General features: G+C 50.4%; 2 protein-coding genes across 2 annotated transcripts in view; one reads left to right on the top strand and one right to left on the bottom strand.

Annotated features, from left to right (window-relative positions):
* The window catches only part of LMNB2 (lamin B2), a 45,881-nt gene extending 38,744 nt beyond the window's left edge, over positions 1-7,137 (bottom strand). The window contains exon 1 of the mRNA XM_035894335.1: positions 7,132-7,137. Within this exon, the coding sequence (XP_035750228.1) occupies positions 7,132-7,137 (6 nt within the window). The remainder of the gene's footprint in view (positions 1-7,131) is intronic.
* Positions 7,138-7,184: 47 nt separating this feature from the next.
* The window catches only part of RPL36 (ribosomal protein L36), a 10,174-nt gene continuing 4,198 nt past the window's right edge, over positions 7,185-13,160 (top strand). The window contains exon 1 of the mRNA XM_035894334.1: positions 7,185-7,199. Coding sequence (XP_035750227.1) covers positions 7,185-7,199 — 15 coding nt within the window. The remainder of the gene's footprint in view (positions 7,200-13,160) is intronic.

Here is a 13,160-nt window from a genome sequence, read left to right as displayed (position 1 = left end):
GCCTGGGAAATGAAGTCTCGGCGCCAAGATGGCCGCGCCGCAGGGCGCGCTGGGAGCTGCAGTCCCGCCCGCCCGCCATTTTGTGGGCTGCCGACCCGCGGCTGCGCCTCATCCAAAAGCGTACCTTGTGCCGTGTATTAAAATATAAAATTAGGCCGTCCTGAGTGTGAGTAAAGCGCAGGAAGCGAGGGACCGATCTTAAAGGCAGGATTTATTTTTGGTAGTAAAACGGGGAGAGGCCAGAGCTACCCACCAGGATTGTTCCTCACAGGCTCCTTGGCTGCCAGCAGCTGCTCCCAGTCCTGCTCGCAGCTCGGGCAGGCGGGTGCGGGTCACCCCACGGGTCCGTGCCCCACCGCACGCCCACGCCCTGTCCGTGAAACGCCACGCTCACCAAACCCACCTCAACCATCGGCCGCCATCACGCCCCAGGAGAGGCACGCCAGTGACAAGTGATGCTACGCTGCTCATGGTCTCAATTTTATTGCAAACCTGGGTAGTATTGCTCTTACAGGATATATTTTTCGCATTAGTTATCTAAAACGTTGTTACATAGCCCTGGTCTGAGCTGTGCACGAATTGGCCATGCTCTGCTGCTGGCATTTAAGTTTTATAGGCCAGGGATCTGCTGTTTGCTTAAATCGGGGGTGGAGAGTCTCAGAAAAAGTACTGATCAGCTGTTCCAAGGGTGGATTTTTAGGAGTGTTGTTTTGTAGGTTCTAGAAATTTCTTCTAAAGTTTTACTGAGAGGTTGCAATGCTTCCCAGTCTCTGACCAGGCCCTTCAAGAACAAAGCTATCCTGAAATCCTTTTGCAGTCCCAGGGAACGCAGCCAAATTTTGTACAAACTAAAATCCACTGGGAAGTTTTCCCCTCCTAAAGATTTGGAGTGTTATTTTCCCCAAAATGTATTTTTACTGAATACACCCCAACTTCTGTCAGTTCTTGCGCATTAACTGGTATAAACTGAATTACCATTCCCATGAGCTAATTCCTCATGTCCCAGAGCTTTGGAGGCTGGAAAGCCCTTACTGCTCTTGTGTCTACCAGGGAAGGCTGAGAAAAGGGAGATTTTCTGCCTGAGAAGTAGAAAAAACAGATTCAAAGTCTGTCATCCATATACATGGACAGCAAAGAAAAAAAGCAGCGTGAGCATCATGTAAAGAAGTGCTGTGCGTGAGGGGGAGGACAGACCTAGATGGAGAAACAGGAAAGAGAGGAAGAAAATACGATATATGAAAAGAAACTTCAGGAGCCAGGCTGAACAAATACGTGTGGATGGGTTTATCCTCAGAACAGAAGCTGGACAATCCTGATGTTAGAGGAGCTGGGATCCTAATACCGTGTGCACCTCAAACTGGGAGACCTCAGAATAAATCCAGGAATTCTGGATGCTCAATACCCTTGGCGGCAAATAGCTGTAAGTCTCTCTTGCGATCGCTGCCTATCTTTAGCAGCTGACCGATGTAAATAGAAGGTTTTCACCTGAAAGCATTTGTTTAAAAATCTGCATATGATATGAAAAGAATTGTCCGGGCTTCCTCTGTAGACAAGAGTGCCCATCCCGCCTGGCTTGGGCATCGTCTCTCCTAGGACACCCGCAGGGGGCTGAGGGCAGCGATTTCCACACCGAGTCCGTGAAGCCGGGGGTATCAGTGGGTTACCCGGAGGGAGTTTATGAACGATAGCTAAAATGGAAATCAGCCTCCAGAGCACTGCACGTGCCCTTGCTGGAGGCATTTACGCAGCCTCCCTATTTGAAGGTCACTGTTACCAGCTCTTCACCGGCCAGATCTGATCACAGGACACACAACTCGGTGCGAAACTCGAGCTTTCTGACCCAATTCAAGTTGGTTTTGACTTGAACGTATCGGGGAAAGGCAGCAGAAAGGAAAGACTACAAATCCCAGCGTGCTGTGCCCCTCTGCTCAGCCCAGGGGCCCGCTCCTGCCCCCTCAGCCCGCTCAGGGCACAGCCTGGCCCCGGACAGCCCAGCAGCCCTGGAGCCGCCTCCTTCCTCCTCCTCGCCCTCCGCCTCCCTGGCTTTCAAGTACAGTTGCGTTTTTTGAATTTTGGCGCCTGCCTGCAAACTGTAAACCCAACTGCTCCTGGATGGGCTCCAGCCCCCGCAGCCTCCCGGGGCTGCCTGCCTGCCGTCTGCACCATTTCAAACATTGCTGCCTTCCACCGAGCTGAGCAACAAAACGCGTGTGAGCGTCAAAGCCGTGCACTTAGAATGAACTTTTTCTCTCTCAACGTGCACTTTCCAACACCAGCAAATTCGTGGAAGACCAGTTATAAACTTTGGTTACGTTAAGCCAGAAAAAAATATTTTAGGAATGCTGAAAGCCTCTGTGTAAGCATTTTTGGGTTAGCTCATTTCTCCTCTTGTGTATTTGACGTGATACTCTGTGCATCTGTCATATTTTGGAAATTCTTTTAACCTTTGCCTAATTTTGATTCATAATGTAATCCAGATGTAAATCCCCTTTGTTCATGAAGTTTAGCCCAAACTCCCCCATTATCTTGTCTGTCACATTTTTTAGGTAATGGCTCAGAAACTTTGAATGTTTCCAAGGTTTGGGTTGGTTGTTTTTTTTTTCCTTCTAATGTTACCAGTTATTTTGATAATGCTGATATCAACTGTGTTGCAGTAAAACCTTTTTTTTCTAAATATACTTCCTGAAATATGCCTCAGTAGTAATACCTTCATATTTTCTACATTTTTTTCTACATTTTCCCTTTGCAGAACACTTGCATGCTTTCATCCTCAGCACCAGTCTCCCCTCCTTCTTAGCAGAATATGGATGTTCACTTTTCCTATCTCTACTAAAAGAGAACAGTTTGGGGGTGAGATGGGGAGAGGAAAGCATCAGGGGAGGAGGGGAAGTGCAAAAGCCGAGAGCCCACCAGACAACTGTGTCTTACAGGGAGTACAACACATGCTTTAGTTGTGGAATTAGCATCTGCTCAAATACTCTTGGATCACTCTGATGATACAGGTTAGTACTGAGCCAGAGTCAGTGTTGTCATTTGTCTCTCAAAATTTCGCAATTACTTTTTTCATTAAGGACCTTTACAGTTCAGTGCTGCCCAAAACAATTTTATAATAAACTCCCTCTCTACTTTCAGAAGGTAAAATTGATTTCTTAGCCCAGGACACAATCATTTAGTGTTTAAAAAAGGGACAATCTAGGGATGTGTCAGCCTTACCTGACTGGGGTGCCAGAGGGCCAGGACAATCCCTGGGGCTGCATTCCCTGGGCTTGGTGGATTGGGAACCTGGGGGGCTCCTGCCTCACCCACTCCCCCAGGCGTACCCGTTGTGGGAAGCAGAGCACAGGAGAAGGTTGGTGCATGTGCAGGCTTCACCCTGATACAAAGTCAGGAACTTGGAAGCGCCCTGGGCTCAGTATCGGAGCTCTAGCTCAAAGGTACTTGCAATACATCTGACTGTCTGGGTAGGAGAAGAATAAATTTTGGGGCTGTCAGATAACACAGGCAGCAGTGATAGGCTCTGCCTAGCACGGGAGTGCTTCTCCCATCAGATGAACAAAGAGGTTACTTACAGTGCGTAATAAAGACACAGGAAAACCTCGTGTATCCTTTGATGCAGAGCATCTTCTCAGCCATTGACCAGTTTCCTGTACAGTTGGGTGTAACGAGTTTTCTGATGCTGTCTGGGATTTCATAATGACTCTGACATTTTCACAGATCTGGGGGCGCAGGATTTCCACTATTTCCGCTATTTCTTACCTCAACTGCTTTAGTTCCTCAGCAGCTGCTGCCATGCCCTCCCCTTTCTCATTACATACTTTATTATTTGTACGTCTTTAATAGCAGGATTATTTCTGTCTTTTCTGTCGTCGCCTGACTTCCCCTCTGCCTCGTGTTCCTTATCTCACTCTGAACAGCCTGTCAATGTTTAATTAATTGTCTCAAATATTTTAATGAATTTCAGGAAGGGGCAAGGATTGAACATCTAGCACAGAACGTTTTCCTATCAGTCCAAATTCAATCCAGCTCAGCATTAGTACTTAAGAAATTGCTAGCAACGACTGCGAGTCTGGAAGAAGCACTCATACCTCACCACAGATTTCTGTTCTGGAATTTCTGCTTGCATTGAATAAAGTTGCTTCCAGCAGCGTCAGGACAGAAAGCACCAAAGCAAGTAAAGAAAATGAACAGTATGCCATGTGTCACGGATGAGATCCTCCTCATCTGCTACGAGAAAGTTTGCTAAGAGACATCTGAAAAAAAACAAAAGAGGAACACAGTGCACAGTTGTGGGATTAAAGCAAACAGACAGCAGGCTGCATGTAGAACAAGGATTTTTTTCAAGACAAGACACCACGCCGTAGCGTGTAGAGGGCATATTTATTTCTAATCCCAGGCATATCATGTTTGGCAGGAGCCTTGCACAATAATATTCTTCTACTACAGCATTTCCCTCCTTACTGAGGCAGAATTCAACCTGTATCACGCTGGGGGAAGCATTTACCAAGCCTGGGGAGGAGAATTCAGGTCTGTGCTTGGGATTGTTCACGCCTTTGTGGCAGAAGGCGAGTGCCTGGGTGGCCCCCTGGGCTCTTGCACTGGAGCCAGCCCCTGGGCTCATATGAAGAAATGAGAATTTCACTTAAAAACCCTCTCAGCTTTTGCCCCCATCTCAACAGAAACGTGGCAAAGGAAGATGCTTGGGGGAGGGCAGTGCTCAGGGCTCCTAAACTTTCCACAATTCCACTTTGTCACTTTTCCATGCAGTGATTTGTTTATAATACCACATGCTAAAAAGCCGCTAAAAAGAGCCACTAGAAAGAGCAAAGGAGAAGCTTTCTACAGCACAACTCATGCACAGCCTGTATCGGGCAAAGGAAGCGTTGCAGTGTGCGATACACCGCAGCCGTCAGTGTAGCTTTAGCTACGGAGTCTTCCCCTCGCTGGCTCCCCATAGCTCGGGAATTCTTCCAAAGTAATAGGAAGACAGATTTCTTGGCAATAAAACACTGTGAAAACAGATGAGGTGTCCAGGTAGGAGCAGTATCCCCATTTCCTTCCAGTTGGGCTGCCGGCGGAGATGGAGCCATGGGTGTTTGTGTGCATAACTAGTTGCTATTTATATATGTAAATAGCAAAATTAATCTGAAATCAAGGAAGGAATTATTCATATCACCTTTAATGAAATATTGGGCCAATAATCTCTAACATTACGAGATTTGACTTTCACGTACAGAGCTGAATTTCATTCTAGTTACACTTTCAGGGATCCAAAGATAAAACGCAGCCTGCCAGGGTAGCCCCAGGTTCTCAGCACTCCGTGGAGTTCGGGCTCCCTCATAGCAGAAGCAAGCCCCGTCTCTTTCAGCCATTTGGCAGTTTGGAGAGCGTAGTGGAGGAGGGTGGGGACTGGCTCCGAAATGCAGTTCCTCCAAGTTCACAAAGCTCGCTTTATCAGCCGGGAGCAATCCCAGCTCTGCTCTGCGAATCCCTTAGATCATTGCTACACCAGCGGAGCGTGCAGTGCTCACACCCCCGCGCTGTTATTATAGAAAACTTGGCACTGATCTTAAACCCTAATGAAAACAAACCCAGTGTTTTTTTCAAAACAACCATTTGGCGCCTAATTTTCAAATCCGCAGACCAACTGCAGCTGGCGCAGTGCCCATCACCATAGAGCTATTTACATATTTTCCTCCGGCAGCTGCAGTAACCTGTTACGTACCTCACGTCTGGCCAGGCCGGCTCAGCCGCTGTCACGGTCTTGCTGGAGATGGGTTAAGATTTCAATTTTATTCTCTTAAACAAACAAACAAACGCCCGGTGTGTTAGGAGCTCAGTTTTTAGCGAAGAAAATTAAAGCAGAAACCTTTGAAAGAGGATTAGCCCATCTTGCACCATAATGCGAGAAATCCTGCGGACATCTGGGGGTGCTGGGATTCCCTAAGACAGAGCCTCTGTCAACGGTAAAGTTTGTAGAGTAAATGTATGCAAGGGGAGAAGACAGGGCTGTGGAGATGAAGAGGTATGTGCCTGGGATCAATCTCTCTTGTGCATATTACATGAGTGATAAAGGAGATGAAAGGAATGCTTTCTGCAATTCCAAAGTGTGCTCCACCCAAGATCTTAAAGTATTTTACAAAGGATAATTTATTAAGCTTTATAATGATCTTGAGACAAAATTAAGATGACCATGAAGCTATGTTTATGCCTGTATGTCTGGAGCTTCATAGAGTAGCTCGGTGGACCTGGCTTTCAGGTCCTATCAATGCATCTGTCTCACTGGAAAACATTTTCCCAGTCCACAGCTGGTGACAACAGTGAAGTGCCGGAGGCTGAGGTAGCACTTGTGCTGGAGCCACATGTCCTTAACGTGAGGGACAGCCCTGGCAAACCAGGAACCTACAACAGGAAGCCATTTGCTGTCTTGAGTTTGGTACCTGACCATGCAAACCAGGAGAGACCCCGCTCTCCTGCAACGTGTGCCATGTATGGAATTTTGAAGGCCAGCAGCATCACGTCACTTCTTTCTCTACCACCCATGCACTGTGGGTGGGTGTAGGTGGGAAGGTGCAAGAATCAAATGTTTTGGGCAGCCATGTAAGAGGTTTGCTTGGGTGGAGTAAATGAGCAGGAGCTACAGCAAATGAGGAGAAGCTTTAGGTTGCTGGCAATATTTGCAGGCTACCTTAACACTGCTAAACTCCATTTTTAGGCATGAGATTATCATAGCTTTGTAGGATCTAATTTATTTTCCAGTGTCTGCAGAAATCTTGCATGTAAAAGGGAAATCAGCTTCAGCTTGGCCCTGCATGGTGCAGCGGGGACAGAGTGGTACGCAGTTTGGCTGGAGAGTTGTCATTGCTCGGTGGGCAATCTGCCCAAGCGCAGGAATTTCAAAGCTGGGCCTGCTCTGACTGAACCTCTGAGCTCCCTCAAGTGCCAAAGATTATATGTAACTCCATGGAATCCAGAGAAAGAACCAGCGAGTTCAAAGTGAATTCACTAGCTGACAGTTCTTCCCGTGCACCAAGGAGAGCAGGCCGGTTCTCCCTCAGTACATCAGGGAAGATGCCTCAGTTTACCAGCATGGCGTCCACCTCTGTCACTCTCAGTAGTGTGGACAGGCGATACCGCCATCGTAGAGGACTCAGGGCTTCATCAGTCTCTGGGCATTTACTCACACCATGAATGGAGATGGCGTAATCCTCCTGCCGCAGCGTACACTGCCCAACGCAGATGTGTGCAACCCCCGCAGCACATGGGAGGTGCTCTGGGTGCCTTCTTGGGGTTCAGCACCCCTTTGGTGGTTGTCTTGGAGAGCGGCCTACCTGAAAACACCTGCCTGATGCGCGAGACCTGGCCTCTCTCTGCTCAGCTTTAACCAGTGAGATTAATCCGGTATCTGCTGGATCAGAAAGCAGGCGCTGATAAACCGTTATGCAACTGTGGCTGGGTTTGCATTTTTATAACTCATTTGGAGTGGGAGGCCGACGAGTGCTAGGAAACTGCAAGCTGCTAAATGGCCTCCGGTACGGAGGAAGGCAGAGAGATTGGTGAGGGGTTACGTGCTTAGTGAGGCCATTGGCAGCTTATACTGGCAACTTAATTTAAAAAGCAGTAAAGAGTCAGTGATGCGTCCGTGTAAGGGAACGCCACGCGCATGGCTGATGTCACGTCGATGAACCGCCACTTGCGGGGGTCAGCACGCTGATGGCTGGAAGGGAGACTCCTCTTTCCCATGCCTGTACTGGGCTGGTCTGAACTGGTCTGGAGGGCCAGAAGCTCAGCTCTGTGCAAGCCCGTTGCGTCCGTGTGCTGCAGAATAGAAAGCACTATCCACCCACTGTAGCCCTCCTGCTGAGCAAATACATTTTGATGATACATCACTCAGTAGTTCTGGTTCAGTGGCCACCCCACCCCGTTTCCCAGTGGTCCGGGTTGGGTCTGCAGGGCTGGCCTGAGGCCAGAGGGGAGAATATCTCCACCCTACATCTGGCAAGGAGCTGGGGGTCCTTCCAGCTCAGCCACTGGGTACCTCAGGTGCTCAGCCAACCTCAGGACATCTTTGGCTGCCAGAAAGCAGGACTCCCACAAGGAGAAAAACCTGTATGAAGAATCTATGCTTGTATGGGCTGCCCGTGGGCACGACGACTGCTTAGCCCTTTGCCTTTGCTCTGTCTTTACGCAAATCTCTTGAATTCTGTTTACTTTTTCATTCACATAGTTTTCTGCTCCCCACCCCGCACGTCTCCTTTGGTGTCAACAACAGGCAGCACCCTGGCCACACCAACCAATTCATGACCAATTTTCCTGTTCGTTCTTGTCAAAAATGCCTTCTTATGTAAAAGAAATAGCAACATTTGCTTTCTGCAGGACTCTCCTGTTGGCAAATGTACAAGGAAGGACCAGAACCTCCGTGGAAGGAGGATATGCCCATTATTCCCTTCTTCTCAGGAAACAGTCTCGCAGGGTTGTCCCTGTCTGTTGGTGGGTCTTCTTCCGAAAGAACTCACTTGGGGAAGGACCCCCCCTTTGCAGTCTCCCCATCTTCCTCAACCCTTGCATCATTTTTGCCGCTTTTCTGGCTGCCTTTGGCCTGCAGGAGGTCACAGGTATGCCCCGGACTCTGCAGATGTCCCCAGCCTCCAAGCATAAAGCATGCGCAGGTAATCCATCCATGCAAGCAAGGAGTGGGAAATGTTAGAGCTCTAAGGCTTTGCTCAACATGCTGTGTCATGAGATCAGTCACGTAAAAATGCTTTGTAGCTGCCTGGTCAGCGCAAGCAGACAGCACGGCTGAAGGCCAGCTCACACGCAGCGGCTCCTCTGGAATGGGTGTCACTGGAGAAATGAAGGGGAGCCTCTCTGCTGGGCAGCCCTCTCGCCTGCACCGGGGCACGCTGGGCAAAGCCCTCCCGGGGTGGGTAAGAGATGTGCCCTTGCTTAGGGCAGGTCTGGGCAGGCAGTGTCCAACTGCAGATGGTGCCGGAGAGCTTCTCTTGCCAGAAGCATCAGGGCCTGCTCGGGTAAATGCGCAGGTCGCCTCGGGGCTGTGGGAAAGGCGGTGCCAGAGAGGTGAAGGATCCTCCACACAGGCACGCTGCAGCCTGGGACATGCGCCCTTCCCCTGCAGCACCTACACGTGTCCACCCGCACAGGGCACAGCGATTCATAGCAATCCTCCCGTCCGCTGGCTGTGACTGCTGCCCATGTCTCTTGTCCATGCTGCGGACTGAGCACCTCACTCCACCTTCCCCTCCGACCTCCTCTTCAACAGCCAGGTCCTCGGCACCCCCAGGGCCTCCCTGAGGGCTCCCGTGCTGGCAGCCCCTTCTCCTGTGCCCTGTTATGCACAGCCAAGAGCTGCACCCTGGGCCTGGAGCAGTGCTCCTCCCAGTCCAGAACAGCATGCCCAGGTAAAGGAAAGTCATGGAGGGCCAAGCACCCACTGAATTGGAAATGATGGCCAGCTCTGAACTTCCATCTGAACCTTGAGGTCCTCCCAGGCTCCACTGCAATGCCAGTCCGGGCTTCTGCCTCCCTCCAGGAGGCTCCTGATGGCTGAGATACCCCAAGACCCCACCAGCACAGGCTGACAATTGGGCTGAGCTCATCTGGCCTCTCAGCACTGCCCAAAGGGGCAATGCACCCTCACTGTCCCAACCACACCATCCAGCCCTCTGCCTTGTGCCTGCAGCGACACTCAACTGGCCCACCAAGGAGCGGGGGCATGGGCTCATCCCCATGGAAGCCACTCATATCTATATGGCATTCGGCCATTGCCAAACATTGGCTGGCTTGTAGAAGGCAGCAATAACACAAATGGTGGTTGCATTTGCCCAAAGCGGCTAATTCTGAGGGAAATCTGTAGGGCTGTACATGGCCTTTCCCACCTGATCAGGGTGAAACCTTTCCATCCCCAGCAACAGGGAGGGGGGAGACCTTATCGCCCTCTACAACTACCTGAGAGGAGGCTGTAGTGAGGTGAGGGTCGGCCTCTTCTCCTTGGTAATGGACGATAGGATGAGGGGGAATGGTCTGAAGTTGTGCCAGGGCAGGTTTAGGTTGGACATTAGGAAAAACTTCTTCACCGAAAGGGCTGTCAGGCACTGGAATGGGCTGCCCAGGGAGGTGGGGGAGTCCCCATCCCTGGTGGTATTTAAGAAGGATAGATGAGGTGCTTAGGGACATGGTTTAGTGGTGGGATGGCAGGGTTAGTTTAGTGGTTGGAATTGATGAGCTTAAAGGTCTTTTCCAACCTAGACAATTCTATGATTCTATTCTAACAGTAGTGAGTAGGAAAGGCAGGAAAGTCACTGTGGTCCTACCGAAAGGTGTGCTGGCACAGGGGAGAAGCAGCCCATGATACACCAGTACAGAGGCTGCAGGGGAAACCAGCGTCCAACTCTGTGTGGTTCCCTACAGGAAGGCAGGAAATTTGCTTCTCAATGACAGAAATAAAGGTTGTTTACCCAAACTTACCCTTTTCACTTGGCAGTGATGAGCAATTCACAAGGAAGCCAAAGCTGAGGCACCTATAATTGCAGAAGTGGATACCAAATGCAGGCTTTCCATTGCATGGCGACAGAAGTGGAGTAGATTAGCCCAGACTGTGAAATCCAAGCGTTGCAAGCCCCAACGCAGCCCCCGAAGGGTTAAAGCCATCAGCAGATGGAAGCCTGTCTGAACTGGCAGCTGCAGATGGTTCCTCTGCTCAGGCGGAGCAGGCAGTTGGAGTGGCCAGGTGGATGAGAACCATCGTTCAGCAGAAGCTCCAAGGAACAGGCAGGGGTTGTTTTCTGGTTTTTCCTGGAGCAGGTGGACTCGGGAACAGATGCCGGCCCAGGGCAGCATGGGTGGCAGTTTTAGCAGCGCGCCTGTGCTATAAAAGAAGCCTTTGCCACAAAACATACCATTAGAAATACAGATAGCCTTCCCTGCTCACTGGTGTGACACGTAGTGACAGGCGAGCGGCCGCAGGGTCGTCTGCCTTTCCTCTCCCTGGGACGCAGTTTTTGTGGCCGCTCTGTGCATGTCTGCATGCCCACGCACGCGTGCTGCTTCAGGGGGGAGACCGCGGCTTGAGTGGAGCGGCCAGTGCCCTTGCTTATGGGGTGATGCAGGAGAAGGATTGAGCCTACTGTTTCCTCTCCTGGTTTTGGTGGTAGAGGCTTCTGGTTTCTGATTTTGCTGTGGAAAGTCTTGCAGGTTACCGAATATTCCCCAGAAGATATTGTCCGGACCTCAGTTTACTTACCAAGACCAGAATTTTCTTTAAAGTCAGGTTCAAACTACTTCAAGCTGGAAGAACCAAGGGCCAATGTGAAAATTGCCCTATGATGTGCAAAGCAGTGTTTTGTTTAAAAATGTGCTTAAACCACCACCAAAGAAAGCACTTAGGGTCTCTGATTGCCTCAAAGCAGGGCTTTAAAACTTCGTGAGAGGGACAGCGAGCAACACGGTAACCGGCCAGCAGAAGGCAGCCAGAGGTTAGCCTGGCTGGGCTGGGGCTGATGCAGCACATCCCCCGTGCTGAGGCTTGCTTGGTCAACGCCATGTAGGAGAGAGACAAAGCATCCAAAGGCAGCAGGGTCATTCCAGCAGAAGAGGGCTGGTTTTATTACAAGAGGTGGCACTGGGGACTCTGCAGCAACCTTCACTTCCCTCCCAAGAAGCTTTAAGCAAGGAAGGGCCACCTTGGTTTGGCTCTGATCGCTCCCAGGACAGCCCCGTTGCACACCAGGGACCCTTCCACCTCCAGGATCTCACCAGCAGAGGCTGGATGCACCCCTTGCCCAGCTCCCTCCTGCCCCCTCAGAAGAGCAGAGTGGAGGAATGGTGGCAATGGCTACCAAGAGCCCAAGCAGTGCCAGAGTAGCCCTGCGTGCCTGCGAGAGGGGCCTTGCTCATAATCACAGGTTTCCATGTCTGATGGCCACGGCCACTTCTTAGCTGGCAGAGAGAGACGTTGTCACTTCTGCTGTCCCCACATCCTCTTTTCAGAGCCCTGTCTTGGTGCATGGGGTTATTTCCATCCCTGACTGTGAGGGCTTCAGTTGCAGAAATCTTGCGTATGATGAACCCCGCACAAGGATTTTTGCTGGTTGCTGGTGTGAGTAATTATTTCCTGGAACAGAGTGAGGTTCCATCACTTGGGGAAACACCCTGCGTGAACACGTGAAGTTGAGCTAATGAAGCACAGAGCAGACCTCAGTGCAGAAACAAACAGCCCCGAGCCCTGCAGAAGTGTGTGGGGCTTTCAGGTGTTTGAGGTCCAGAAGCCTCCAGTGGGACAGCCAGGATGCCCTGGGGAAGGGCCACTTCCAGTAGAAACCAGTGCACTGAGAGCCACAAGGTCTCAGCTCGAAGGGGAGGCTTCTGGCTGCCTGTGGGAATGGTGCTGGAGTGCTTTCACACTGGTTGCTATGCATATTTTTGTTAATTAATATGAGACAGTAGCCTCTGAATTTAAAGTGGCCTGGATTACAGCATGAGGCTGGGCCTGTCTCCTGCTTGCCTTCCCGATGCCCAGACCTACCAGCCTCCCTGGGTCTGCTGGCTCACAGGGTGACCCATGCTGCTGGCTAGATGACATCTGGCAGAAAAACACGACTGGATCTTGGCAAACACAAACACCTGCATCTTGTAAGGCCTTGGCCAAGGAGGGGCAAGACAGGAAGGTGAAGGGCTGCTGGACAGCAGCAGGCTACAGCTTCACAGAATCATGGAATTATAGAATCATAGCATCATTAAGGTTGGAAAAGACCTCCAAGGTCATCAAGTCCAAGTGTCAACCCAACACCACCCTGCCTACTAAACTATGTCCCGAAGTGCCACATCTACACGTTTTTTTGAACATCTCCAGGGATGGTGACTCCCTTCTCCAGACACACTCCAGCAACTCAATGTTCTTCTTGAACTAAGGTGTTCAAAACCGAGCACAGTATTTAAGGTGTGACCTCGCTGAAGAATAGGAAGGTAAATTGAGGAGAAGCCCAAGGGGAGTTTGGGAACTGTACATCTATGTGTTTGCACATTGAGTGGTGTGCTGGGTGTGGCTGGGATAGAGTTAATTTTCTTTCTAATAGCTGGTGTGGGGCTTCAGTTTGGATTTGTGCTGGGAACAGTGCTGATAACCCCGGGGTGGTTTCCTTCCTGAT

This window comes from Egretta garzetta, unplaced genomic scaffold (assembly GCF_000687185.1).
Source record: "Egretta garzetta isolate BGI_Z169 unplaced genomic scaffold, ASM68718v1 scaffold345, whole genome shotgun sequence".
In the NCBI taxonomy this organism is placed as follows: Eukaryota; Metazoa; Chordata; class Aves; order Pelecaniformes; family Ardeidae; genus Egretta; species Egretta garzetta.
Note: the sequence above shows the minus strand (reverse complement) of the source record. Positions and strands in the feature narration are given on the sequence as shown.